Genomic DNA, 24,795 nt, shown 5'->3' with positions numbered 1-24,795 from the left:
GTGTCCTTCCCCGGGCTGGCCTCTCCCGATCACATGCCACACTAGGTGGGGCAGCCCACCATCCTTGCTGCTAAGGACCATTGTGGTTCTCCTTTTGGAGACCAGAAGTCTGTATTCAGGAGTTTGATGGGGCCGAGGGAGGCCTGGTGTGTGGTGGTGACATGCTGGGCTGCGATCTGCATGGTCCGAACTCTGAAACCAGCAGCAGCTTCTACGCCCAGAAACAGTGACTGGCTCAGGAACCCTCAGGGGTCGCTATGAGTTAGCACTGAGTGAGATGCTCTTTCACAAGGGGCTCTGTTGGCATAGTGGTTATAAGTTGGGCTGCTAACCACAGAGTCAGCAGTTCAAAACCACCAGCCGCTCCTTGTGAGAGAGAAGAGGCTTTCTACTCCCCTAACATTTGTCTCAGAAACTCACCGGGAGCAGTTCCACCCTGTCTTCCAGGGTTGTTGGGAGCCAGAATTGACTCAATGACAGTGAGTTTGGTTATACTTTTCCAGAAGGTTCTAGAACAGTGGTTCTCTACCTTCCTAATGCCGCAACCCTTTAATACAGTTCCTCATGTTATGGTGACCCCCACAGCCATAAAATTATTTTTGTTGCTACTTCATCACTGTCATTTTGCTACTGTTACGAATCGGGCAACCCCTGTGAAAGGGTTGTTTGACCCCCCAAAGGGGTTGCGATGCACAGGTTGAGAACCGTTGCTCTAGGAGAAGATCTTTCCATGTCTATTCTAGCTTCTATCAGCTAAAGGTAGAACTCCTGTCTCTGCCTCCTCCTTCACATGACTGCCTTCTGCCTGTTTCTCTGTCTCTTCTTATGAGGAGACTCGTCAGATTAGGTTAAAATTTTCTTACACCAGGATGATGTGATGGGAACTAATTTCATCGGCAAAAATCCTCTTTCCAAATGAGGTCACCCACAGCTACTGGGTAAGGGTTGGAAGACCTCTTTTTGTGGGACACAAACCAACCCCTGAAAATGCTCATTTGAGACTCACAGCAGAATACTCAGTGTGTGCAGGGTTAGCATTCTGAAACGTATCTGCATATTCCAAAGTGATCAGTAACTATACTTATCGTTGGCCAGTATGTGGCAGGTTCCCTGGTGGCAGAGTGGGTTACACACTAGATGGCTAACCACAAGGGCAGCAGTTTGAAACCACCAGCTGCTCCATAGGGGGAATGCTCGTCTTGGTAAGTCCCTGGGGGCAATTCTGCACTGCCCTTCAGCGCTGCTAGGAGTCGGCATGGACTCTGCGCAGTGAGTATTTATCGATGGCCGCACCTTGTAGAAGACAGGTGAAAGGAGGCAAAATTCACAGCATGCTGCTTGTCTGTAAAGTGGCAAGTTCTTTATGCACATTATGGCTTTGATTCTGTCAGACAAGCAAGCCCCACGCCCAAGTTAGTTACCACCCACTGCCTCGGTGCTCAATGACCCTCTTGTGACAGTCGGAATCTGGAACTTCCCTCCTTCCCCTAATTCACTTCCACCCCAGTGGACCGAGCACCTGCTATGTGTGAAGCACGAAGAGACAACGGGGAGCCAGCCAGACAGACCCTTCCCCTCACAGCGCTGACAGAGCAGAGGGGCAGGGCCACCCAGTGCAAAGGGGACTGCTGACAAAAGACCCTACCTAAGAAGCCCTGGTGGTGTCGTGGTTCGAGTCGGGCTGTGATCCTCAAGGTCCCAAGTTCTAAACCACCAGCCGCTCCTCGGGAGAAAGACTGCGCTCCTGCCCCCGTAAATACAAAAACTCACAGGGAAGTTGTACCCTGTCCTATCTTGTGGGGAAGTGCTGGCAGTGACTCTGGGTTTGGATTTGTGGCAGTGGCTGAAAGCTGCCTGGAGGAGGGGCCCTGTGGTTGTTGATGTTGCTAGGTGCCTCTCAATTCAGTTCCCGTTCGTAGCTAGAAACCCTGCAGACAACAGAACGAAACAGCAGCCGCCCAGGTTTCATGATCCGATAATGGTCTGCTACCGTCCGTCAGCTGTTCTGCAGCTAACCCCTCTGAAGTGGGCAGCCTATCCGTTCTTCAGACTGTTCTCAGTCTGGAGGCTCTGCTGCAACCTGTCCACTCTGGGGACCCTGCTGGCTTTTGAAATACCAGTGCTGTAGCTTCAGCACCACAGCCACACACAAGCCACCATGGTTGGATGGACTGACAGACACGGGGTGGAGCTGAGGCCCTGGTCGTCTTGTTTTCCTGCTCTTTGGGGATAAATGGGTGCTTCAGCCGACGACAGGGAGTGGGGCTGAGAGCAGAGATGCTATCAGGCCAGGAGCCATGCCTGCATCCGTCCATTTTGCCTGATACAATCCGCTCCAGCATGGATGCTGCTATTGCTAGGGCAGATGAAAGCCCAGAGTGTGACATGGCATGCCCACGGTCATGCCATGCAGCTAGGCAGTGGAAAAGGCAGGCTTTGAATTGAGCAGGCCTGCACCAGAGGTCCCACATTTAACCATCCTGTTCAGCTGCATGTGCACAGCCCAGGGTGCACGCTGGGTGAGCACACCCTCCCATCAGGACCCACGCTCTCGCCTAGCGTGCCTCGTTTTCTCATGGACCATGAGCAGCTTAGTCTCTTAGCCACAGCTCCTCTCTGCAGCCCCAGCCCCCTACCAGTCCTTGCCACTGTATACGCTGGTCCCTGCCCCGTCGGCACAGCTTGCCTCCAGGATCCAAGCCCAGGAGGAGCAAGTGAAACTGGCAAGCCTGGTGTGCCTTTCCAGGGAGAGAAGCCAGTATTGTCACAGGTGAGGAATCCCGGGTCACACAGGAGTCGGACTCTTTGAATCAATCCCATTCTTGTTAACAGGCTGGTGCGCGGCTCTCTGCGGGTGCAGGAAGCCTCAGCTTTTGAGTCTTCTGAACTGTGTTCGTGACACAATCAATAAAGAGAACAGCAGCTGTGGCCCAGGTACTTGCTGAGCGCCCAGGAGACAAAGAGGAACACACACACACATCTGTTGTTGCGGGGTCGATTCCAACTCCTAGCAAGCCCACAGGACAGAGTAGAACTGTCCCACAGGGTTTCCGAGTCTGCAATCTTCATGGGAGCCAGCTGCCACATCTTCCTCCCAAGGAGTGGCTGATTGGTTGGGCCACTAACCTTTCCGTGAACAGCTAAGTACCTGAGCGCTGAGGCACCAGGGTGGGGGCTAGAGTGAAACTGGCCAATTGCACGGATGGTGCTGTAAGGGCTGTGGAGAAGGGAGCTGCTGATGGTCCAGGAGGAAGGAGTGCCAGGAGAGGTGGGAGTCTTTACTTGGCGCTTGCAGGATGAGTAGGAGTTGGGGAGACTGAGAAAGCCTGAGGTGTGTGTGTGTGTGTGTGTCTGGGGGTGGGGGATGGGGGTGGGATCCAAGGAGCTCAGTGGCAGGTGAAACAGGGATGGGGGTGGAGGGAGCAGGCAGGCAGTTGGAGCTTGCCCGTCCTCCTGCAAGCTGGGGGCATTCCCAGCCCCCTTTCTTCATCCAGCCAACAGCCCCTTGCTCCTGGGCCCCAGACTCCTGTGGGTGGGGTCGGATGCAGCCCCATGGAAGCCTGGGAGAATCCCTGCCTCGTGCCCCCAGCTCCAGTGCTCAGGAGGCCAGAGATGCCAACATGTGGACTTGAGACACGTTACTCTCCAAGGTGTGGTGGGCCTCGGGGACAGTTAGGAGTGCAGTCTTAACCCACCTAAATTTCAGCCTCGGGTGTTCTGCTCACTTGCGTTATGACCCTGGGCACGGCACCTTGCCTCCCTCAACCTGTGAGTCCAATATCCGTCAGAGGGAGATGGTGGTGTCTCCGCACAAGGTTGTTTTGAGAGTGAGCTAATGGGTGCAAAGTGCCTGGCACGGTGCCTGACACATGGCAAGCCCTTATTAAATGGTGGCCATTAGCTTGCTTTATGGTTATCATATGCAGAAGAGAGGTACCCTCCGGGGAGCTGCAGCCACTGTGGCTGGGACTCAAGTGGCCCCTGCTCCTCACCAGGGAGGCCGTGGGGTTACCAGGGGAAGCTGTGTGGCCCTAGGAGGAGGACCTGGGTCTAAGTGACACCAGAAAATGGAGCCGGCCGCCAGGGCTGGGGACTTTCTTAGGGGAGTTATCAGGCTGTGGGAGCCCCGCTATGTTGAGGGGAGGACACAGACGTCCCAAAGCCTGGGGTGAGTCGCGGCTCCATCCCTCAGTAGCCAAGGTACCTACTGGACCTCAGTATTCTCAAGTACAAAATGGGTAGATGCTGATGCCCCCTGAAAACCCCACCCGCCTCCCTGCTTGGTGTGGTTTTGAGAGTTGCCGCTGACCCGAATCCCGGGGCACCAACTATTCATCTTCTTTATTAATAGTCCGCTCCGATTCTGCCCTGCCCTCTTTTTACTTGGATTCCTTCTCCCAAGTAAATTTTCCTTCTGTAGCAGAGAAAGAGCTATGGGCTGCGCCATGGTCACAGCTGCCAGCCTGAGTTAATAAATTGCCGATCTGGCTTATCAATCAGTAGCTTGCTTGGTTGATTTCCCAGAGCCTCGTCACCCCTGGCTAAACTAATGAAATTGAGTCTCTCAACCTCAAAGTCTCGAACCTGACCAGCCCTGGAGGCGGCCACCTCTGAGGCGCAGCCACCCGGGAGGCCGCCCAGAGCAGCCAGCTGGTTTTTCTCTCAGGGAGAAAAGAAATGATCTGATGTTTGCTCTTGCCCTTGGCCATGGATGCATGGCTACATGGTGCCACCCGGGGCAAAGCTCACTGCCCTCAACTCAGAGCCACCCTACAGGACAGGGCAGAACTGCCCCTACGGTTTATGGGACTAGAAAGCCCTCATTCTCTAGAACCGGCTGGTGACTTCGAACTGCTAGCCTTGCAGTAAGCAGCCCAACTCGTAACCACTACACCATCAGTGCAACTAACAACTGGCGTTGATAACGGACAACTTGGTTATCATGAACGCCTTAGCTGTCAGTTGAAGATTTTTTTTCCAGTTGAAGATCTTAATGGATGTCTCCTGTGCTAGGAGACACGGGCTTTTTGCTCCCATAAAGAATTATAAGAGCTGTAAGAGCCCCCAATGAAATGATTTATAAAAAAGGGGGGGAGAGAAAAAATGCAAAACAAAGTTACAGTCTCGGGACCCCAGGGAGCAGCTCAGCTCTGTGCTAGAGAGTGGCTAGGAGTCAGAATCCACTTGACAGCAGTGGATTTGGCTTGTCTGCCTTTGGTCTTAGCCCTGAGACCAGAAGAATTGATGGTTGCTTGTCTTCTGTTATGAAACTTTTTGATCAAAGATTCTACAGGAGAATCCTGCTCAGAAAGGGGAAATTGGATTTCAAATTCTCAGGAACTGAGGACTTTCTGGAGCCAAGGGAGTCTGGATAAATTCCTCAAACTATTGCCCTGAGATCGATCATCTCTAAACCTTAAACCAAACATATCCCCGGAAGTCCTCTTACAACCAGATGACCCATGAGCTTCGATCGTTAAAGGTCTGTCTAGAGCAGTGGTTCTCAACCTCCCTAATGCCACGATTCTTTAATACAGTTCCTCATGTTGTGGTGACCCCCAACCATATTATTATTTTCATTGCTACTTCATAACTGTCATTTTGCTACTGTTATGAATAGGGTGACCCCTTTGAAAGGGTGGTTCGACCCCCAGAGGGGTCTTGACCCACAGGTTGAGACCGCTGGTCTAGAGCATTATGCTCTATAAAGAACTTTAAGAATGACCCATAGGGAATCACATCGCTAAGCAACCCACATCAAGCCAACTGCCATCACGTCCATGTAGATGCGTAGCACCCTGATAGGCCAGTGTGGACTGATTCTCAGGGTTCCCGGGACTGTCCACCTTTACAGGAGGTGATTGCTTCATCTTTCTCCCCTGGAGCCGCTGGCGGGTTTGAACTGCTGGCTTGGTGGTTCATAGGCCAACGTGTCACCTACTACACCACCAGGGGCCCTAAATTGTCCACCAGCCAACCAAGCCAAACTAAACCAAACAAAATCACTGCCATCGAGCCTATTCCGACTCAGCAACTCTATAGGACAGGGTAGAATTGCCCCTGTGGGTTTCTGAGACTGACTATTTATGGGAGCAGAGAACCTCATCTTTTTCCCAAGGAGCAACTGGTAGATTTGAACTGCTAACCGTGCCAACAGCAACCCCCAAGTTAAATAGCAACCTTGCAGGACAGTGGATTTATCTATAGAGGAGGAACATTTCAGAACAGGTGATGAACCATTGTCTAATCCAAAGGCCATCATCAACGTCACTTGACTGGACACGGAGGGACTGTTGAGTTGGTCTATGTGTGGCTTTGCATTGCTTAACGGCAGTGGCAAATTGAATCCATTATTAAGAAAAAACTCACCTGAGTTGAGAGCCAACGACTGCTGATGATTAACACCTTAAAGGACAGCAGGGACTTTAGTCCATAGTCACTGGGATAAGAGACCCAGCATGAGGAGCAGGTGGGTTGGCACAAGAGCCAGGGGTGGGACCAACCAAACCAAATTCACTGCCATCTAGTACATGCCAACTCAGACAGGGTAGACCTGTCCCTGCGACTCTACGGAGTAGAAAGCCTTTCTCCTGTGGAGTGGCTGTTGGTTTTGAAGTGCTGACCTTACAATCAGCAGCCCAGCGTATAACTACTATGCCACCCAGGTTCCCCAGGATTTGGGACCCCAGGTAACTTAATTACCCTTTCACACATGGGTCCCTGGGGGAGCAAACCCTTTGCGCTCAGCTGCGATTAGAAAGGTTGTTGGTGCCAATGCACAGAGCGGTGCTACAGAGGAAAGGCCTGGCCATCAGCTTTCGTCAAGAGGACAGCCAACACATTCCTATGGAGCAGCTTGCCTCTGTCACACATGGGGCTGCTAGGAGTCAGAGCTGACTTGGTTGGGGTTGCCCAGGAAGTGGGTACTATGCTCGTGCTTTGCAGTGAAGCAGCGGTCTCTGAGCTTGCTAAGGCATGCGGATGGTTCCCAGGCCCTGTCTCCTAGCCTGGTCAAGCTGGGCGTGGAGTGGCGGGCTTGCAGTGAGGAGGGGCAATAATGGCAGGGGGAGGGGGCTGTTCAAGGAGCCACACAATGGCCTGGCCCTGCTGATCTGGTCACAGTGGGTAGGACAGGGTGTTCCAGGGGATCCATGCCCAGGAAAGGCCAACTCAGGGTCACTGGGAGCTGGGCTCTGATTATATAAAGCTGAGGCTGCAGAGTGTTGAATCAGCATTAACAGTAGCACGTGGGCCATGTCTGTGTTAGAGAAGGGCCAGCAGCAGGGCACAGGGCGGCCCTGGCAAGGCTCTACCAGGGAAACAGGCTATGATGAAAACAGCGAGTCCCAGGAAGACTGTCTTGTAAGATCCTGCAGATGAACATTCATGGACAAACTTCCCAAAACAAACCCCAGCTGCCGGAGGAGGCCCACCCACGCACTCACATTGCCCATGATGACTCACAGCAAGGCTACAGGACAGGGTAGAAGTGCCCTGTGGGTTTCTGAGACTGTGACTCTTTGCAGGAGTAGAAAGCCTCCACTATTTCCTCTGGAGCGGCTGGTGGTTTCGAACTGCTGATCTTATGATTAGCAGCCAAATGCGCAACCATTACCCCACCAGGGCTCCCCTGGTAGGAGCAGGGAGAATACATTCCTGGAGGAATGCATGCAAAGGCCTGGAAGGACATCAAGTGACCACAGCGGCTCCCTCAGGGAGGGCAATGAAGGGCAGGGGAAATGCCTTTTGCTTCACCTGCATGAGGATTTTTTTTTTTCCCATGAAGAAAATGTCTGCTCACACCGTGTCAGTCAACTTAAAAAAAGAAGAGGAAGAAGAACGTGGGAGCCACCTCTAAACCTCCGCGTGCTCCTCAACACAAGCCTCAGCAGGTGTCGCAGTCTCAGTGAGTCGGAGACGAGGTGCCATGAGCACAGGGGACTTGCCCACGTCACACAGCCAGGACAGGGCAGTCCCCAGCCCCAGACTCTTTCCCCTGGTGACACTGCTTTGGGCTGTGTGTGCATGCATGTGTGTGTATGTCCTACGTGTGTTACAGGTGTGATGGTGGTAGTGGTGGTATGTGTGAGGTGTGGTGTGGGCTTCCCATGCAGGGTGAGGGTGGCAATGTGTGTGAGTGTACTTGGTTAAGTTGGCAGTAGTGAGTGTGTGTGTAGGTGACTGTACTTGGTGATGGTGGTGGGGTGTGTATACGTGTGTGTGGTGATGATGATGGTGATCTGTGTTTTCTAAGTGTGTGTGTGTTTTGTGCATGTCATAGTGGTGTGTAGATGTGACTTTGCTTGGTCATGGTGGTGGTAGTGGTGTGTGCGTGTGTTTTTTCAAGATGGAGAGAAAGCAAACAGAGCTCCTGGCCAAAAGCAATGCAGGGCTCTGGCAGGGGCGTGGGGGTGGGCAGGGGCCCTGAGTCCAGTAGGTCCTGTTGCCAAGTTCAGAGCTGGAAAGGGAGTCTGGGTTTCTGGGGATTCTCTGGAAAGAGACCACCAGCCTTGAGTCCTTGTGGCCTTGGATGGGATGAGAGAGAGAGAGAGAGAGAGAGAGAGAGAGAGAGAGAGAGAGAGAGAGAGAGAGAAGGTGATGGAGCAGGGGAGCTGAGGCCGACCCCTGCGGTGCCAACAGAAGGCACTTCCCACTTCCTCCTGGACCAGCAAATGGATAAGGCAGCGGCACCATCTGCAGGCAGGCCTGGGGCGGGGGAGGCCACAGAAGGAACAGAGTCTGGCCAGCGAATGAGTCAGACGTGAGAGGCTAACTCGGGGTCAGAATGGAATGGTGCTCAGGGTTGGCCATGGGTGATTTCAGGGAAGCAGATTGCCAGGCCTTTCTTCTTAGGCACCTTTGAGTGAACTTGAACCCCCAACCTTTCGGTCAGCAGTCAACGTCAAACCCAAACCCACTCACTGCCCTTGAGCCGATTTGGACCCTGTGTGGGGTTAGCATTTCCAGATAGGATTTCCATAAAGTCTACCACTGCAAGAGAAGGCAGCTTCATCATTCTTCTGTGGATCGGCTGATGGGTTTGAACCGACAACCTTAAGGTTAGCAACTCTAGCCTGCTGCACGATCAGGGCCTCCTTACTACTAACGACCAGGCTGAGACTCACTGCCATTGGACCAGTCCCAACTCACAGCAGCTCGCAAGGAGGGAGCAGAGCTGCCCTGTGGGTTTCCAGACCGAGACTGGAGGGACAAGGAGCAGGGCTGATCCCGCCACTCGCTGCAGTTGGTTCTGATTCAGGGCAGCCCTGCAGGGCAGAGACAGCTGCCCCCTCCGGTTTCTGAAGCTTTAAAATCGTTACAGCAACAGACAGTCTCATGTCTCTCCCACAGAGCGGCAGGTGCGTTTGAACCACTCCATGCCCAGCCCAGACTATGCGACAGGCACCGCTTAAAAGTGTTTTACCTAAGTGAACTCTCACCCCATCAGCATCTGGAGTAAACTCGAGCCACAGAGCTCCTGAGGAGCCCCAAGAATGGACTTTGGGCGAGGAGGGGCAGCCCCCGAATCTCCCTCAGGACTGGGGGGAGGGTCTCATGGGGACCAGCAGACAGACCTGAACCTATGTAGGGTTTTTTTCCTTATTTTTTTCTCATCTTTTTTTTCCTTTTCCTTCTTCAGCCGTTTGTTTTCTTATTGTTTGGACTAGGACATGATGGTTTGCCTAATTATATGGGTTGGACCATGGGAGGGAAGCCCGGGGGAAAAGGCACTAGGACCAATGGCCCCAGAAGGTAGAGGGGGAAGGAGGAAGTGGGGAGAAGGGTATGGTGAACGGACAGGGTCACGGACAGGGGAACAACCAGGGAAGCAGAACCAGCATCTAGGAGAGGGTAGAGATCCTGTGAGTATTAGAGCAACACCAAGCTAGTGGAGAGGACGCACGAAGAGGGGGGAGAAGGGGAAAAGTGATAGTGGGACAGGAGGAGGCAAAAGGAAATGGGCAAGCTCTAGGAAGCAAAGGCATAGATAAGGACATTAACAGAAGTGTGCACTTATGCAAATACATTAATCCACAACAGTGGTATGGGCCTATGTACATATATTTATAAGGCAATTCACTGAGGCTGCAGACGGGCCTTGGGCCTCGGCTCATACCTTCCCTCAATACGAGAACACTCTGTTCTAACAAATTGGCATTCTGTGATGCTCACCACACACACACACACACACACACACACCCACTACAAGATCACTGAAGACAAAATAGGTGCATAAGCAGATATGGTAAAGACAGAGGATGGTGCCCAGCTATTAAAAGATAATAGTGTCTGGGGTCTTAAAACTCGAAGTTAAACAAATGGCCACCCAACAGTGAAGCAACAAACCCACATGGAAGAAGCGCACCAGCCTGTGCGATTGTGAGGTATCACTGAGACCAGGCAATGGGCATCAGAAGATTCACAACAAACAGCAAACAAACAAACAAAAATGCATTGGTGAGAATAGAGGGGGGTTGGAGCAGAGACCCAAAGCCCATCTATGGACAATGGAGCATCCCCCACAGAGGGGTTGCAGGGAGGGGGTGAGTCAATCAGGGTGCAGTAGAGCACTAATGGGTCACACAATGTACCTCTGATCCCTGGAGGCCTCCTCATTCCCGCTATCACGACCTCAGTGCCGCCTCCCAATCTAGACTAGACGGGAGCGTGTCCATAGGTTCAGGCAAGAGAGAAAACTCACAACACATGGAACCCAGGAACAGGAATGGGAACAGAGATACCAGAGAGGTAGGGGGTAGGTGGGGAGAGGTGGGGAGGGAGGGGTCACTGATCACAATAAATGGCACAGAACCATGCACCCCCATTCAGTGGGGGAGAACAAGAGAAACCAGAAGGGCAATCTTCAATCAGGGGCCCCTGAGGGTTAGGGGTAGGGGGTGAGGAGGGAGGAGAAAAAAGGAGGAGCTGATGGGGGTGGGGTGGGGGGGGCTCAGTGGAAAGTGAATGTCTAGAAAAGAATGACGGAATATATGTACGAATATGTCACATGCAATTGATGTATGGTTTGTAACAAGAGTTGTAAGAGCTCCCAATAAAATAATTTTAAAAATACATTAAAATAAATAAATAAAAATAAAAGGGCCTTTCACCCGACTCATTGCTGCCATTGACTGGGTGGCGACCCGAGCCCCCCTATAGGACAGGGCTGACCTGCCCATGGGTTATGAGGCTGTAGAAAGCCTCATCTTTCGCCTGAGGAGCGGCTGGTGGTTTCGACTCACTGACTTTGCTGTCAGCAGCCCAGTAACCTGTAGGGCACCAGCGCTTTCTTGAAAAATGCATGCGGGCTGAGGACCTCTAAGGTAGGCACCAGCATTAGCTGCATCTGACAGCTGAGAATGGTGCACCAACTGATTATGTCATTTGACCAGTCCACATAACTGGCATGTGGCAGAGGCAGGGTCTGAATCTAGCGCCACAGTCTGGTGTGCAGGCACAGCGAGGTACCAAGTGCCAAGCGCTCTCTCTCTCTCTCTCTCTCTCTCTCTCTCTGTGTGTGTGTGTGTGTGTGTGTGTGTGTGTGTTTCCCTCCCCTACACCATCCCCCCCTTCAATCATTACAGTCACCTGTGAGATAGGTAATGTTAGCCCCCTACCTTTGAAAGATCAGGCACAGGAGGCCCAGCAGGGTTTCCCACCATGCTCAGGGTCATATGCAGCAAGAGAGCAGGCTGGGTCTCCCCTCCAGCCAGGTGGGGTGCACTTGACCCCCTGCAGAGTTTCTTCCCACATTCCCCCAGCTGGCCTGCCAGGCCTCTTCCTGGCTGTGCTGGAGGGGGAGAGCAGCACCCTCCCTGCCCTGGCCCTGCATACCAGCACAGATGCTCCTCAGCCCTGCTCCCTTCTTCAGGCCCCCACCCCAGGGTGGGGAGGGCCGGTAGCCCTTCTCTCCCCTTCCCCCCTGCCTGGTAGTAAACAGCTCCTGGGAGCAGGGCTGAGGGATGGAGGCTGAGGTGTGGCCTGGGAGAGGGCGGCCCAGCTTTCCCCTGAAGGAGCAATTACCTGTCAATGGGCCCAGCCCCAGGCACCCACTGACCTCCCAGGGGGTTCAAGCAGCCTCTGGAGGGAGAGGGCTGTGCGGGTGGGGGAAGAGCGCCACCTCTCTAGCTCCAGTAAGCTTTTCTGGGAAGAGGCTTGAAGTTCCGGATGAAATACGCACCCACCTGCCTGGAGGGGGAGTGGGGTTTCACTTGCCCCGTGAGGGACAGGCTCTGCTGCTTGTATGGGAAGGTGAGAGGGCAGCAGCTATTCATGCCCCCACTAGAAACGCAGGCTAACAGGTGAGGGGAGGTTGCGGGGTGGGGATTTGAGTTATTTCTCTCTCCCCTTCCCCCTCCACACCAATTTCCCAGGTGCTCTGGGTTTGGCTTGGAGTCCTGGAGGCATGGTGGTTATGCATTAGGCTGCCACCCACAAGGTTGGCAGTTCAGACTCAGAAGCACTGAGGGAGATAGATGGGCGGTCTACTCCGTCAACAGTTATGCATTTACATTTTCAAAACTCACAAGGCAATTCTACCCTGGCCGAAAGGTCACTATGAGTCAGCATTGACTCTATAGCAGAGAGAGGGGTGGAGCGGTGGGGGGTGAAGGGAATTGGCTGTCTAGCTGGTTGGTGGGACGGTTCCCCATCACTGTTGAAAGCCTGGACTTGGGGGTGTCAGGGGCTGGCTCTCTGACCCTCGGAGTTAGCATCTGAAAAATGATCAGGGAGACAGTTGGAGGAATGCTGGGCCTCTGCCTGGAAAGGGGTGCCCGCCTAGCTTGGCTGCCAACATGGCTCAGGGCACACTCCCTGAGGGGCACCTGGCCCCTCTCCAGCATCTTTCTGCCCACGCCCCTGGCCTGGGAGCAGTCTGCCCTGAGCACACATGCTACCCTGCCCGATTCTGGGCTCTGGCGGGGCCTCCCAGGCTGAGGCCCATTCATGTGGCTCTTGATGTCTCTTCTCTGCTTAACTATGGCTATAGTGTTGCCATGGGTGAGGCACAGGGCTGCTAAAGGAAAGGTTGGTGGTTCAAACCCACAAGCTGCGTCTTGAGAGAAAGAGGAGGCTGTCTGCTCCTATAAACAAGAAATAAAACTAAAACGAAACTCTCTGCCATTGAGTTGATTTTGACTCATAGTGACCTGATAGGTCAAGGTAGAATTGCCCCTGTGGGATTCCAGGACTGTAACTCATCTTTCTCCTGTGGAGCAGCTGGTGGTTTTGAACTGCTGACCTTGTGGTTTTAGCAGGCCGATTCCTAATCGCCAGCACGGCCAGGGCTCCTAAACAAGAAACACAGTCTTAGAAGGCCTGGACAAGGGAGCTCTAAGCAAGAAGAGATTCCGTGCCTGTGGGTTTGGAATTTGATGTCTAACAACTGGCCGCGTCTCCTGAGGGCCGCAAACTGGCTGCAGCTCATGGGCCTACCGCCTCATTTCTGAAGTCCTATGCCTGCTTTCTTCCGGAATTACACTTGGAGGCCTTGTTTCCTCCCAAAGGGCCAACTTGCAGGTACAGCAACCTGCACCAAGCCAGGTATGCATTGGTCGGTCAGTCACTGCTAGGAGCCCTCTGTCCTGCTGCCTCCCTCGGTGGACTGTCCCTCCCCTCCACTTGCCCCAGACACGTGCTCCCCTGCCGGAGTGTCCATGAGTTTCTATTGAAGATATCAAGGAGTGGCCATGGGAAGGGAGAGGAGGAAGGAGCCATTCTGAGCTGGGAGAGCCTCCTGATGACTCAGTCTTTGGAAATCTAGTCAGGGGGTGGGGTGGTGGTGGTGTCCCAGTGTTAGGCCTACATCAGGGCCAGACCTGGGGGGAGGCTTGCCCCCAAGAGCTGGGTCAGGGACCTATGAAGCCTTAGTTTCTTCAGTCCCTCAGTCTCAGCCCAGCTTGCTGGGTGGGGTGGGTGGGGAGAGCTGCCCTCAGAGATGCCAGGGTCTCCAAGGGGAAAGGGCTGGTGAGGGTTGTGAGGGTGGTCCTCCCTGAGGGTCTGGGGCCTCTTCTCACATTTCTTTCACCCCTCTCTCACAGAAAGTCTTCTCTAACAGCAGTGTTGAGCCCCCCACCACCTCCTTTGTACTGTGAATCCCTCATCGGACTAGGGTGGGAGGGGTGGATGGGGTGGGGGATGTGTGGGAGCAGGGGGTGTGTGGGGCACATGACTCCACCCAACACAACTGATGCTGGGAGTGGGGTGAACAGCAGGGTCTGGAGACCTTAATTACAATGGGGCTGTGTCTCTGAGGGTCTCTGTGCACCTGCCCCAGGGAAAGACCCGAGGCAGGAGGGAGTTCAATCCAGTTGTACCCACCTCAACATTCCCCTCCCCCAGGGGACTTAGGGACCTGCCACAAGTCTTCTTCCCAGCTGATGAAGATGAAGGTGGCCAGAGGCCCAGACCACGGTTTCCATAACCAGCAGCAGGAGGGTACGGAGGCTTTAGCTGGGCCGTTAGGGAGCTCCTTCAGTGACTCAGAGGTCACTGACAGGCCAGCAGCACCGTGGGAGTCAGAAGCTGGGCTTTCTGCCTTTGTTCAGACAGTACCTCACAGGCCTGGCCCTGCCCCTGCCCCTCACCACTCCTCCAAGGCACCCATTCACTCGGTAAACATCTGTGGGCACCTACTGTGTACCAGGCACTGGTGGGGGGGTTGGGGGAGGTAGGGGCGCAGGGATGAAAAAGCCCCAAGCCCCTGTCCCTCCAGGAACTTAAATTCTGCTGGGGGTGGGGGTGAGGCCACCAGCCAACAAGGAGAAGAGAGATGGCCTGCCAGGGGCTGAGAGGTGCTTGGTGGGGTCTAGAGCTGGTGTGCAAACACTGGCGGCAGCGGGGAGGGAGCCGAGAGCCTATCTGGAGGAATAGCCACCTGGGCAAAGGCCCTGTGGTTGGAAATGTGCCTGACACGTTGAGTAGCAGCAGAATAGAGGAGGGGAAAGTGGGAGGCAGTGAGGTCACTGAGAGCCAGATGACCAAGGGGCCCTGTAGACTGTGAGGAGCCCTGATGGAGATGTGGCTTAGGCATGGGGTTACTAACCACAAGGTTAGCAGTTCAAACCCACCAACCTCTCTGCAGGACAAAGATGAGGCTGTCTGCTTCTGGAAACCCTAAGGGGCAGTGCTACCCTGCTCTATTGGGCAGAGGGCTGTTTTGACTTGCAACCTGCGGGCAGCAGTAGCTAGAGACCAGGCAGGCCTGAGCTCACCTAATCTACACTCACTCAGCAGGCTCCCTGTAATTGAGCACACTGTCGGGGAGCAAGGGGCATCACTGATGGAAGCCATGGCAACCATGAACAGGAGCAGATGGTGCGAAGGTAGAGAGGCGTGGTCAGACGCTAGCTAGAAGGTGGAGCCCGGTGGGGGCGTGGCAAAAGGTTGAGGCGGTTATCAGGGCATCTGGCCTGAATGACTGGATGCCCTTGCCCTTTTACAAAGATGGGGGAGGCCGTGGGAAAGGCAGGGGCTCAGTCTTGCCTGTGCTAAGTCCTTCATGCCCCTTGATGCCTATTTGCCTTCCAAGAAGGGGTACTGAGTAGGCAACTGGATAGAGTCTTCAGTATGTGTGCGAGGTTGTGCACGAAGCCAGGAGACTGGCCGGAGCTCTCTAGGGAGTGATAGAAAGAAGAGAAGAGGCTGGAGGCCCTGGTGTTCGGAGGTCTGGGCGATGAGGTCTCCTGATCAGGGAGGCAGGAGAAAAACAGGGGAGTAGCTAATGCCATAGAGACGGTCGTGATTCACCGTGACCCTGCAGGACAGGGCAGAACTGCCCCTGTGAGTTTCCGGGACTACAGCAGCAAGCCCCGTCTTTCTCCCAAGAAGCAGCTGGTGGTTTTGGACCGCTGACCTTGCAGTTAGCAGCCTAATGGGCACCACTATGTCACCAGGGCTCCCAGGGCTCAGGGTGAACTGGAAGCCAGGCGTAGACGGTTCCTCTGCGGGCAGGGCTGCTGAGGGCCACGCAGGAGGAGAACGGAGAATTACCTGCGGGTTTGGGCAGCACGGAGGCCGATGGGGCTGATGAGTGTCTTTAAGAGGGCTCAAGAGAAGGTGAAAGGAGGGGAACTTGGAGGAGAGAAAGGAGGGAGGGAGGGAGAGAAATGGAAGATAATGATGAGTGTAGAGTCTCTAAGGAGTTTTTCTGTGAGTGGGGCAGAAGGTAGAGGGGTTATGTAAACCAAGACTTTCGTGGTGGGGGGAAAAGGGGGAACTGATCACAACGATCGACATATAACTCCCTCCCACAGGGACGGACAACAGAATAGTGGGTGAAGGGAGATAGTGTTCAGTGTGTAAGACATGAAAAAATAGTAATTTATAGGTGATCAAGGGTTCATGAGGGAGGGGGGCGGGGAATTAGCTGATACCAAGGGCTCAAGCAGAAAGCAAATGTTTTCAGAATGATGATGGCAACAAATGTACAAATGTGCTTGACACAACAGATGGATGGATGGATTGTGATAAGAGCTATAAGAGCCCCAAATAAAATAATTTTTTAAAAGTGTTTTGTGATATTTTTTAAACAGGAGGAATTGTAGGATTTTTCTGTGCTGGTGGAAATCATCCCATAGAGCAGTGGTTCTCAACCTTCCTCATGCTGCGACACTTTCATACAGTTCCTTATGTTGTGGTGACCCCCAACCATAACATTTTTGTTGATCATTCATAACTGTAATGAATCGGGCGACCCCTGTTACAGGGTCATTCGACCCCCAGAGGGGGTTGAGAACCGCTGCCAGAGAGAAAGACATGCAGGAGAGGAGGCTGGCTGGGGGGTGTCCCCAGTCTTGCTCCAACCCCCAGCCAAGAGAAGCCGTCCTCTTCGAGGGCAGATCACTGGGGTACTGACAATAGCATCAGGTTGGACACAAGACACCTGGTCCTGGTTCTAAATCAGCCTCTTACTGGTAGTGGGGCTCTGAGCCAACCCCGGTGTTTCCGGTGCCCAAAGCATGTCACCCATGATCCTCTGCCTCCCTCCTTGACTTGTGGTGGAGATCCAATGAAGCAAGAGGTGTGAAAGTACTTTGTAAGACATGAAGGGTGGAACAGATGACTGGGATTATTCTTATGATCCTAATAATACAAGGGCTTATTAAACAAATTTAAGGGATTACTGCTGATCCAGCCCACTAATACACTCAGCCTCCCTCTGGGGCTCACACGTGCTGAGACCTGATCTGCATGAAGCCAATCAAGCTCCAGGCTCGCCACCAATGCCCGCCTCCCACCACTTGACTCCAGCCTCACGTCCCTCCTCTGAGGGTGCTTCTGTGCCCCGGCACAAGCTGCCCACTAAGGCCTCCCCAACAGTGACCCTTTCCACTTTCCTCCTGGTCTCATGCCCACCCTGTCCCTTAGATGGAAGCTTTTCTTTGGAAGGTGCTGAGTTCTGGTCTGGAACCAGATTAAAGTTAGCACCTCCACCACCCATCCCTGTTTGCCAGGCTTCCCTTAGAAAGGACTTGGGGCACGAAACCCAGGGCTCCCCTGGGTCAACTGAGATCAGACAGCCGTCCTAGACTGGGCCCATGAAATCCTTGACAAATGTCCCCACTTCTCTCAGCCTCAGGTCTGTCCATCCGTAAGGAAGGGCTTGGAGGTTCACTCAAACTCACTGCCACAGCATCATTCCTGAGAGATGGGGACCCTGGAGGAGTGGGCGGGCGGGTGCAGCTGCCTCTGTGGGCCTCTGAGAGGGCAACTCTTCCCGGGGGTAGGAAGCCCAGTCTTTCTCCCGAGGAGGTTGGTGGCTTCGACCCCATGTAACCCACCTCGCTGGCTACCAGAGTTTCACTAGGTGACTCCGCTTCCATCCCTCCCCGCCCTCAAATTCCAAGTGGGGAGTCATTTATTTATCCTCCACGCATCTTTACTGAGCCATCACTGCACGCCACACACCACGCTGGCTTCCTGGCTACAGCCCAGTCCTTCCCACACGGGGCTCAGTCCACAGGTTGTGCAGAAGATGGGTGAATGAACCCCCGTTTCTGACCTGATCCATATAGCAAACCTCAAACCTTGGCCCACAGGTCTGCCTTCCCCCATCTCTGCACCCCCAGCCTGTCACCCAGGAACCTCTAGGGCCGTGACGAAGCCCGACTGAGCAGAGTGAAGAAGAGAGTCTAGTGACTGTCTCTACTAGCAAGACACGTGCTTGCCACGGGACCTCCCTGGAAGAGGGCACCACTCTGGGTCAACCTGTCTAGATGGACCCTGAGAACCCCGCAGTCATATACTTGGCACCCAAGGGCCTGGGTTGGGCGGATCAAGGTACCTTCCTCCACTCTCCCCACCTAGCCCCACCTGGGGCTCCGGAGACAGACTGTCCAGGTGCCTAATGTAGCGCCACCACTTCCGGGGATACTGTCCTGGGGCAGGTGCTTGGTGTTCCTGAGCGGTGTCCTCCCCGATGTAATAGGATGATGACAATACCATACCAATGGCCATCTAGCTGATTCCGGCCCGTGGTGACCCCAGGTGTGTGGGGTAGACCTAGGCTCCTCTCGGGTGTCATAGTCGAGGGCTTTCTAAAGCCTATTCCTGGCCTAACGGAGTGCTTAACTCTCTGCACCACCCAGGGGCCTGGAGACTACAAGAAAACCCAGCTTACAGATTCACCAAGATCCCAAATGAAACCAAACAAAATCACGGCTGGCGAGTCTCGATCCCGCTTCATAACGCCCTCCGTATATAACAGGACAGGGCAGACCTTGTCTGGGTTTCTGAGACTGTAACTCTTAAGGACAGTAGAAAGTCTTGTCTCCCCCTTTGCCCCCCGCCGAGGAAGTTTCAAACTGTTGACCTTGCAGTCAGCAGCCCCATGTGTAACATGACAGCACGGATCTATGGTGAAGCTGAAATGCACTGGGAGAGTTCGCATGGGGAAAAGCAAGTGCTCAGTCAGTATTCGCTGCTCCCGTTCCGTCATTCTCATCGTTGTCATACAATTTCAGCTCCTAGGATTACCAAGCTCAAACTCCCCACCGTCGAGTCCATGCTGACTCACAGTGACCCTGTCAGACAGGGCAGAACTGCCCCCATGGGTTTCCAAGACTAACTCTTTACGGGCGTGGAGAGCCTCATCTTTCTCCCGCAGAGCTGCGGCTGGTGGTTTCAAACAGTTAATCTTGTGGTTAAGCCACTTCTCCCGCGGGGCTCTGGAGTTCCCAGGATGGAGGGTAACGAAGAAGAAGCTCTAAAACCCGGTCACTCACAGGGGACCTTAGAAACTCGCCTGTTCCAAGAAGTCTTCCCAGATAACCCCTAGGAGAGAAACTACTTACTGCCCCCTCGGGAGGCCAGAAATCTTTCTCCCCAGAAGGAAGACAAGTGAAGGATTGAGAAGGCAGCACCCTCAGGGAACCAGGCTACTCACCAATGTAAACACCCCTGCTCCCAGCACCGAATACACTGCGTGGAGCCAGGGCACCTGCGGGCAGAGGCAACATGGGCTTAGAGGGGTGGGGCGCAAGGGGAGGGTGGAGTCCAGAGAGCTGAGGAGGGAGGACACCCCTCCTTTACCATCAGGGTCTCTCTCTCACCATCCCACCTCCCCAACTGTCCCAGGAAGGGTCCTTGAGCCTCGGGGTGCTCACACTGGGTAGGGAGAGATGGTGGAGGGGCAGGCAGGGAAGCATCTCTGTGCAGCATCAGGCCCCAGGCTCAGGCAGACAGTCTAGTGCATCCCATGGGGCCAGCACTCTCCAGTCTGGCTGGGTCTGCAGGCTGCTCCTGCCTTTGGGTGGGTGCTCAACCCTGCCTAGTAGAGGGTCAATCTGTCCTTCTGTCCGAGAGCTCCCTGGCCCAATCTATGGGGACAAGTGACTAGAGTGGAAGGACACAAGGACTTGAACTCCAGGGGGGAGCACACTGGGATTGCCTGTGGTGCCCCACCACCAGGCGGCCTCAGTGGGGCACCCAGCTGTGTCTAAAATTACACACACACACACACACCCCCCGCCCAGGTCCTCAGGGTGCACCCCTACAAGATTCCTGGAAATACAGGCATCGCATCAGCCCGACTGAAGTCAACAAAGAGTTCTTTGAACTCTGGGAACCCCTCTGCAGCCACCTCCCCATCCTCAAAACATACTCAGAGGGCTCCCAGGCCACCTCCGGCCCCTCCCTTTGTCAACAGGATCCTGGGAAGAGCCAAAGAAATGCCAGGCCAATCCTGATGTCCCCAATTGGGAGCCAGATGCCCTGGGGCTGGGGCTAGTCAGGGTGGTGGCAGAAGGGGGTGGGGGTGAAGCCTGTGCCAGTGTGGCTAAGAGTGGGGACCTCTGTGCTGAGGGGCATCTGCCTGCCCACTGAGGCTCCAGCCAGGGCCCAGAGTCCTCTGGGCTTCTTGGGACTCAAATCTCCAGGCCCTCTGGTGGTGTTCCCAGGACGTCCCTGCCCCCACCTGCAGTGACCTAGGCTCCCCATGGGTCACAGAGGTGGGGTTTCCCCAGGACTGGCTGGGTGGTGGGGTGTGAGATGTAGTGGGCCAGGGGTGGGTGGGTGATCTGTGCAGGGCCTGACCAGTCGGCTAGGTTCTGCCCTCTGACAGCCCCAGGGAGCCTTCCCCTGGGCACCCCTGAGCCTGGCTCCCACCTCTGCCCATGATAAAATGCTCCCGCCCTCCCCCCAGCCTAAACTCAACTGAAGGGGGAGGGACGGCTGGGAAAGGTGAAGCCGGATGTAGCTCCGGGTGCCAGGCAGGCGGCCTGGGCCTGCCAAGAAAAGCCAGCTTGTTTGCTTAGCTCTGTAGCTGCCCACACCGTCAACAAGCCTGCGGCAGGTGCCACGAGGAGGGCCAGGGCCGGGCAGGCCTGCCAGCTCCAGGGCTTTGGCACCGGTGCCCGACGACTGCAGGTCTGCTGGCTTCTTCCCTCCCTCCCCAAGGCCCCGCCCTCGCCTCCCTCCCCACGCCCTGTAAACCCCCCCCGCCCCCCCCCCCCCCGGCCTCCAGGGACTCACATATCGGAAGGGCAGGAGCACGGCCAGAATGAGTCCGCTGAAGAAGAGGGTCATAAGCAGAACGAAGAGCACACCCTGACAGGAGGTGAAGTCAAACTGCGGGGACATGGGGGTGTCAGCGGCCAGGCCCCCTGCCCGCCCACCTGCTCGCCGGAGGCTGAAGCCTGGACCCCAGGTCATCCTCCCGGTTCAGCCCCAGGACTCAGACCCCCTCCCTCCTGCCCCAGGCAGGAGCCTGGCAGGCTGCCCAAACCCCCTTTCCTTCTCCCTACCCCCACTTTAGGCCAGAGGTCACTGTCCGCTGGTCCCAGGGCTGACCTTTGACTGGAAGCTGAAGATGGTGACCGAGAGGCAGACGAGGGCCGTGATGCCCAGGCAGAGCAGCACAGACTTGGTGTTGTAGTAACTGTAGGACCGTCAGGCCGGTGGTCAGCTTCCGGGCAGTCCCCCTCCCCGCCCTCAGTCCTCCTCACAGATCAGTCCTCTTCTGCCAGGACCCGACCCACCCCACAGCCTCTGCCCGACCCCCAGCCCACCCCAGCCCCAGCCCTCTTTCTCCCTGCACTTGCTGCCCCATCAGGGCTGCCCGTCCAGTCTCCCGACAGGCGGGCGTGGAAAATTATATCAGAAGGCTCTAGAGAGCTAAGAGAGGTGGGAGATTCCCAGGGGTGCATGGTGGGAAGCAGGTATTGCTGGTCCCTGTAGGGGGGTCTGCATGGCCATGAGTCTAGGGTCTTGGAAACTGTGGCTTGAAAGGTGTCATTTTGCCCTCCACAATTCCCACCCCTACCCCACTGCCCAGGCCAGGTCCTGGGGTCACTGTCCAGCGAGGACAGGAGGAGAAGGCTCGGGAAGATCCTTGTCTGTGGGCCACCACCACCACTCTTACCCCGGATGCTCTCAAGCCCCCAACCAAACTTGCTGCCCACTCAGATTCACAGCAACCTGCCCCTCTGGGTTTCCAACTCTATGGAAGCAGACAGCCTCATCTTTCTCCTGAGGAGCAGCACCTGGCTTTGAACCACTGACATGGTGAGGGGATGCATAACCCACTACGTCCGCCCCTCACCCCCCCACCCAGGGCTTCCAGGGAGTGTTCAGATGTAGTTGCCCTCAGGGTGTAGCCAGTTTAGTCTAAGCCCCGCCCCCTCCCCTTCGGTTCTGCCTTTACCTGGACAACATCCCAGTGAGGTAGGCCATGGACAGAGTCTGAGAGAAGAAAGCAGGGTGACAGAATGCTCCAGAACTCAGCCCTCGGGCCTGAGTACTCACCCCTAGCAGATCCTACCAGCCTGGGCCCCCTCACCCCTGCACCCATTTACTTCCAGAACTGGGCAGGGCTGAGAAGCCACTCCAAAGGCCACCCGCCCAGCAGTGTTTCTTGCTTCCTTTGGCATCCGCTCTCCGCCCTCCCTCCCGCCACAGACCACCCTCGCCACCCCCAGTCCTGTCCATAGTTCTAGGATGGCCCATGCTGAAACACAATGAAGCGTGGGAATGTGCAGGGGCAGCAAGGAGCAGAGGGAAGAACCTCTTTGCAGAAAAAAACCAAAACCCAGACTTGCTGGTTTTGATTCCCATCAGCCCAGTGGGACTGAGGAGCACTGCCCCCCCCCTCCCCGGGTCCCAAGGCTGTCTCCTTGCTGAGAGCAGACCGCACGCTCGCTCCTGTGGGGCAGCTGAGGGTTCAAAGTGTCCGCTGTTTTACATGAGCAGGTGAGCACTTTAACCACCTGTGCCTCAGAGCTCCCTTGTGGCATAAGTGGACAGTGGGGGGATGCTCCTGGTCACAGGGGACCTCCCATTGGATGTCCCCTCAAAATTCCCAACCCTCAAAGCTCCCCTCCTCCAGCATCCGCCCCCCACCCCTCCATCACTTACGAAGACGGTCAGAAGAATCAGGTTCCATGGAAAGTGCCTCCTGTAAGACAAGTGGTGAGGCTCAGAGGAGGCTGCGGGCTGGGCTTCCCCTCCCTGCAGGAATGGGTGCCTGCTTGCTCCCCACTTTGCTCCTCCTTGGTTCCCCTCAGCTGTCTACCCTCCCTGTATCTCAGAGAGGTACCAAGTCAAGAAGAGAGGCCAATAGAAGCTCAGAGAGGGACCGCACCATCTCAGGGAGGCACAGCACACAGCTCCCCAGATCCCGCTCATGTCCCCACCAACTGATGTCATACCTGGGTCCAGAGCAGCAGGCCAGTGTCAGGTAGGTGACAAAGAACACAACACTGAGGAAAATGGAGGGAGGGGTGCGTCAGCCGGACCCTTTTGTGGCCCCTCCACCCAACTACCCCTGTTCATCCCCCTCTCTGCCACCCCAGCCCACAAGGCAGCCAGAAGGGTGGACAGAGTGGAGGCGGGGGTGGGGTGGGGGAAGAGAAGCCTGTGGTCATCCCAACAGGGGCGGAGCGGTGGGCCAGGTCACCGAAAGAGTTGGGAGCCTGCTTCTAGAAGCAGTGACCCTCGAGTGCCTTGGGAAAGCTGTCCTTACCCACGCCAACCAAAGTGACTGCCCCTCCCCCGCCCCAAGTGCACAGTACATAAACCCAAAAGCTCTCGCCCACTGTGCTACACGGCAGCTATGAGCGCTTGGCACACGTGAACTCATTTATCTCTCATCTTCTCTGGGAAGGGCAGGTGCCCCTCAGTGTCATGGGGGATGGGTCCCACGGCCTCCCTCCCCGGTGGTCACCGAAAGATGGTATGAACTCGTGTGGCGGCTGCAGACAGGCCATGCACACACGCGCACCGTCCTGGGTGACGATGCTGTACACCACCGCCAGGTTACGGACGAGCCCTGGTACAACGGACATGCTACATAAAGAGCACCTTACTCGCTGCTGAGTCTCGGAGAGAGGGATTTGCCACTTGGTTGCTTCAGTAGGGGCCATGTTTCCCAGACACCAGCTGTCTTGGAAAGAGGCTGAGGCCGGATCCGGGGCCTGGAGAAGCTTCAGCAGCATTGCCCACACAGGCTGCTTCACTCGATCTCGCTCGGCATGCCTCGAATTCAACTTTCACTTTCTAGGTCCGCCTCCACCCGCTGTGGAGGGCTGGCTGCATGTTCCTGACCTAACAGCTGAAGCTCTGGAGGTCAGGCGCTTGATCCCAGGTTACACCGCTATGACACGCAGAGGCAGGATCTGAAGCCAGGCACTCTGCTCTGCCTCCAGAGTCCTTGCTGAGAACCACAGCCCATCTGGTACCCTTAGCTCCTTTGTTGTTGGGTTACCCTCCTGGACTGCAAGCTCAGCAAGGGACTGCGGGCAGCAGAAAGTGTCTGGGGACAGAAATGCTGGGGTAGAGGCAGGTGTCTGGTGGGAAGCTGGGGGAGGCCCAGGGGGGTGCCCACTGCTGTGGAGTGAGCCCTGGGGGTCTTCTGGAGGAAGATGAGGGCTGGGGACCCAAGGATGGGGCACGCCCATGCCTACCCAGATTGAGGCCACTACTCGTGCATGGTCTCCAACTCCGAGGGGGCCCTCAGCACAGCCCTGCTGTCCTTCCCTGCCTCAGTCCTCTCACCACACAGCCTGGCCTACTGCGCCCCAGAAAAAGCCCAAACGACGAGGCGGAGCCCTTTCTCTGAGTCACGGCTGTGTGCTCTCTGGTCCCTCCTTTCCACCTGAGGCTGCATCTCCTGGACCTCAACCGCCACAGCGAGCTCAAAGCTCTTCCACCGGCCACCTCTCTCCACGCAAATCACCTCTCTGGTTTACATTTTCTGCCAGCATCTCCCCTGGCTCTAGCTGCCATCCTCTCTCACAGTCAAACTTCTTAAGAAGACCTGCTTCCACTCAGCTTTCCCTTCCCATCTCCCATCTCCCG

At 55.3% G+C, this 24,795-nt stretch overlaps 1 protein-coding gene across 1 annotated transcript in view; it reads right to left on the bottom strand.

Annotated features, from left to right (window-relative positions):
- Window positions 1-24,795, bottom strand: part of FAIM2 (Fas apoptotic inhibitory molecule 2) — a 36,628-nt gene that overhangs the window by 642 nt on the left and 11,191 nt on the right. Inside the window, exons 6-11 of the mRNA XM_075552979.1 lie at window positions 23,148-23,198; window positions 22,855-22,894; window positions 22,145-22,182; window positions 21,292-21,379; window positions 20,974-21,069; window positions 19,388-19,441 (exon numbers count right to left, since the gene is read on the bottom strand). Coding sequence (XP_075409094.1) covers window positions 19,388-19,441; window positions 20,974-21,069; window positions 21,292-21,379; window positions 22,145-22,182; window positions 22,855-22,894; window positions 23,148-23,198 — 367 coding nt within the window. The remainder of the gene's footprint in view (window positions 1-19,387; window positions 19,442-20,973; window positions 21,070-21,291; window positions 21,380-22,144; window positions 22,183-22,854; window positions 22,895-23,147; window positions 23,199-24,795) is intronic.

The sequence above is a fragment of the Tenrec ecaudatus genome, chromosome 6 (genome assembly GCF_050624435.1).
Source record: "Tenrec ecaudatus isolate mTenEca1 chromosome 6, mTenEca1.hap1, whole genome shotgun sequence".
In the NCBI taxonomy this organism is placed as follows: domain Eukaryota; kingdom Metazoa; phylum Chordata; class Mammalia; order Afrosoricida; family Tenrecidae; genus Tenrec; species Tenrec ecaudatus.
The sequence above is the reverse complement of the archived record's forward strand: the minus strand, read 5'-3'. Positions and strand labels throughout refer to the sequence as shown.